A 4,106-nucleotide genomic window follows, 5' to 3' on the forward strand; every position below is an offset into this window, starting at 1 on the left:
TGGGAGATCAGGGTGGGGACACCGGGGCCAGGCTGCCTGGGTTAGCACGCATCCCTCCTCGGCCACCTCCCGGCTGTGGGCCCAACCCCTCCAGTCCCAACCCCTCTGTTTTTTCATCTGTAAAATGGACTGAACAGCATTAACCTCTAGTTGCCAGACATTTACTAAGCACGTCCTATGTGTCAGGCCAGGAGATACAGGTATAAACCCGACAGACCCAAGTCCCCTGCCTTTAATAAAGGACTCAATGCAACGACCCGCTCAAAGCGGTCGGAGCGGTGAGTGGGCCGCTCGCTGGCTCAGGCCGGACCCCCCGTGTGCTTCCTTGGCTGGCTGACCTTGCGTTTCCGGCACACCAGGCTGGCGGCCGTGATGAGCTGGATGGCGTAGCGCAGCGACGTCTCCAGCCCGATGCGGGTCAGCACTGTGTAGGCGTCCTCGCTCATCTCTACGTCTTCCTCCTCGCACCTGTGGGCCGGCAGGGTGGCGGCGGGGGTGAGCCAGGGCTCCGGGGCGCTGATGGCAGTGAAGCCCCGGCCCCGGGCTGGCCCTCCCTGCCTGGGGACTCCCTCCCTGAATGGACGTCCTGGGGGACATGGGGGCCCTATGTCCCCGGAACCGCAGAATGCTGGGCAAGAAGGGCCTCTGAAGCTCGGGCCTGTAACCTTGGCCTCCAGGCCCTCGCGGGCCAGGTCCTCTCCCCAGTGTCAGCCACTGGCCGGGGCCCTCCCTTCTCTGCTGTGGCCCCCACCCCCGGATCAGAGGCCACTGCCTGGATGCCGGGCCCAGCCCAGCTCGGTCACTTACGGGCCCAGAGGCCTCCCTTCCTTAGACCTCGCTGACCCCACTTGCCAAACAGGGTGGCCGCCAGCCCTGCCGCTCGGGCCCACGATCCGGTCCCGCCCCAGGAAGCCAGGCAGCCCTGCTCATACCGGATGCGGAGGATCTGCTTCGTGTCCTTCTCACTGTAGGGCGAGGTGGAGACGATGAGCAGTCGGTCCAGGAGGTCGATAGGGATGCCGTGGGGGCTCTGGTAACTGGTACCCCGGATCCTGGGGAGGAGGGGGAAGGGAGGGCCATCAGGATTGATGCTCCCGGTGCGCCTCTGCTTGGACTACCCCGCCCACCCCCTCCCCCACAGCCCACTCACCGGGCAAACACCACTTAACCTTCAGCTCATGGCTGCCGTCACCACCCACCACGCAGCCATCCCCCAACTGCGTCACTGCCCCTGCGGAGCCGGGGTGGTTTTAGCTAGGTGTCTCTGTCCGGGATTACTGGCTCAAGGTCCTGCTTGACGCAGCACTCCGTAGGGGAGACACCGCACCGGCCCTGTCCCTGCGCACCTGGCCCGGCACAAGCCCGCACCCAGCAGGGGCCAGGGAATGGAGCGGGGCCTCGTTATTCATGACCATTCCGTCCTACAAGGTGGGGCAAACGCTCACTAGCAAATGACGAATCGCTGCTTTTAGGGGAAATCCGTCAGGTTCTTGTGAGCCTCGGGTCCCAGCATTTTGTGAACCAACACATAACCTGGTTCTATGTGTTCCCGTGTTTTTTTAATTAACAAAAATTTTTAATGTTTATTTATTTTTAATAGAGAGTGAGACAGAGTGCAAGGTAGGGGGGGCAGAGAGAGGAGACACAGAATCTGAAACAGGCTCTAGGCTCTAAGGTATCAGCACAGAGCCTGACGTGGGGCTCGAACCCACAAACCGTGTGATCATGACCTAAGCTGAAGTCAGATGCTTAACCGACTGAGGCACCCAGGCATCCCATAAATTTTTAAAAAGTTTTTACTTATTTTTGAGAGAGTGTGCATGTAAGCAGGAGAGAGGCAGAGAGAGGGGGGGACAGAGGATCTGAAGCGGGCTCTATGCAGACAGTAAGCCCAATGTGGGGCTCAAAATCATGAACTGTGAGATCATGATCTGAGCGGAAGGCAGACACTTAACCTACTGAGCCCCAAATAAGACATCTTTAAATAGGAATGCAGGCGCGTCTGGGTGGCTCAGTCGGTTAAGTGTCTTACTCTTGGTCTCGGCTCAGGTCATGATCTCGCGGTTCACGTGTTCGAGCCTCGCGTCAGGCTCTGTACTGACAGTGCAGAGCCTAGAGCCTGCTTCGAATTCTCTGCCTTCCTCTGTCTCTGTCCCTTCCTTGTTCGTGCTGTCTCTCTCTCAAAAATAAACAAACATTAAAAATAAACCAATAAACTAACAGAACTCTTATTTAACACACATTACTGACTCTCTCACACTGAACTGATGGCTGACGGCGTTCTACATCACGCCCAAAGGAGGCTCACCTAACACACACACTTTCTCTGTAAGGCACATCCCAGCCTTCCTGTGTTTAGGGACACTGGACAGCCAGGGGTCCTTTTAAACATGCAGTCCCTAGGGCGCCTGGGTGGTTCAGTCGGTTAAACATCTAATGCTTGATTTCAGATTGGGTCATTATCTCATGGTCTCTGGATTCATGAGTTCGAGCCCCGTGTCCGGCTCTGTGCTGATACTGAGGAGCCTCCTTGGGATTCTCTGTCTCTCTGTCTCTGCCCCTGCCCCACTCACTCTCTAAAGTAAATAAACTTAAACATACCATCACCAACCAAAAGCATAAAGTGTGACAAATGTGGCAATAAACAGATCGCGCAAAGGACGCGCATTTACAGCATGCGAGCTGAAACTAGATGGCAGAGTGTCACCTCGCTGGACCTTGGTCTGGGGTGTCCACGTCAGGGGACTCAAAGTTTTTGCCCCTCTGCGCATGTCCACACGGGAGCACAAAAGTGCCGTGAATCTGGGTTACAAATAAATTTTAGTGAGACTACGCAGACTCACAAAAACGTCACGTGCAAATAACGAGGAGAGAGTGGGTTTGGTGCCTGTCCCCAGAGGCGCCCCGGGCAGACGAGGCAGAGAGGACGGCAGCAGGGGAGGAGGCACCGGCAACGCCCTAGGGCAGAGGTTCCCAAGCTTTACCGGAACCTGGGGCCCTTCGGGTCTCCAGAATTTTCCAGTGGCATCCTCAGGCCAAAAGAAACGTGAAGTTCTGTCCAATTACATGGTTTGGTTGAAGTGACTTAATGGGAGTGATTTACGCAGTGTCCAACACAGGTCACCGTGCTTGCCTCACACACTTTGAAACACCCCGCAGCACTTGCGTGTTTTCTACAGCTCCCAGGGATACCTCGGCGCACAGTTTGGGAACCGCAGCCTCAAGCATTATGGAAACAGACAGAAAGAACATGGTTCCTCAGCTTCCTTGTGGAGCAGAGATGCCTGCCTACCTGCCCTGAGCACCCGCCTACCTTGTTTAAGGTCCTAGTGAGGAGACCAACAAACACAGCCTGTTCGCCCTGTGGCTCTACCCACCGCCAGGAGTACCCGTTTCCCAGGGGGCCCGTGACGGGGCTCACCGGGTAATGCCTCGGTTGGTGGCCATGATGAGGACCGGCGCCATGTCACTCTCCAGAGCCCGGTTGAGGAAGGAGAAGCTCTCAATGTCCAGCATGTGCACCTCGTCGATGAACAGCACCTGGGAGCCATTGATGGTCAAACCCACCGCCCGCGCCTCTCTGCTCCCGCCTCCCTGCCCTCCCCGAGGACTCACTCCAGGGATGATCTCCGCCTTGCCCTCTTCGCGCCACTCAGCCACCTTGGCATTGATCTGCTCTCGGACTTCCGATTTGATCTCCCCGGTGTCGCCTGCGGGAGGCCGAGCGGCACGCGGAGTGTCACACAGGAGGCGGGGGTCCAGGGCCCGAGGGCGGCCGAAAATAAAGATAGGACACCAGGGACAGAGGGAAGAGGGGCCGCGACTGGAGTGGCAAAGTGACAGAAGGGCCGGGAAACGTCCCAGAGAGGAGGAGGGCTGGAGACAGAGACCCCAGGACACGCGTGTCCCCCACAGGACCCCACCTGAGAAGAGAGCCAGGAAGCCCTGCGTGCGGGAGTTGATGACATCGATCTCATGCAGGGACACGGTGTGCACCACCTCCTTGCGTTTCTGGAGCTCCCCGTCTGGGCACTGCACGAACTTGGTCTGCGGGGCCGGGGGGAGGGGTGGGAGAGACAAGGGCAGAGAAGAGCATGAAACGGGGG

The 4,106-nt window shown here is 57.8% G+C and overlaps 1 protein-coding gene across 2 annotated transcripts in view; it reads right to left on the bottom strand.

Moving 5' to 3' along the window:
* Nucleotides 1-4,106, bottom strand: part of RUVBL2 (RuvB like AAA ATPase 2) — a 16,790-nt gene that overhangs the window by 419 nt on the left and 12,265 nt on the right. For both annotated transcript variants that reach the window (XM_077747383.1, XM_077747382.1), the window contains exons 9-13: nt 3,924-4,047; nt 3,616-3,710; nt 3,422-3,540; nt 933-1,052; nt 339-468 (exon numbers count right to left, since the gene is read on the bottom strand). In XM_077747383.1, coding sequence (XP_077603509.1) covers nt 339-468; nt 933-1,052; nt 3,422-3,540; nt 3,616-3,710; nt 3,924-4,047 — 588 coding nt within the window. The remainder of the gene's footprint in view (nt 1-338; nt 469-932; nt 1,053-3,421; nt 3,541-3,615; nt 3,711-3,923; nt 4,048-4,106) is intronic.

The sequence above is a fragment of the Crocuta crocuta genome, unplaced genomic scaffold (genome assembly GCF_008692635.1).
Source record: "Crocuta crocuta isolate KB4526 unplaced genomic scaffold, BGI_CrCroc_1.0 scaffold334, whole genome shotgun sequence".
NCBI classification, from domain to species: domain Eukaryota; kingdom Metazoa; phylum Chordata; class Mammalia; order Carnivora; family Hyaenidae; genus Crocuta; species Crocuta crocuta.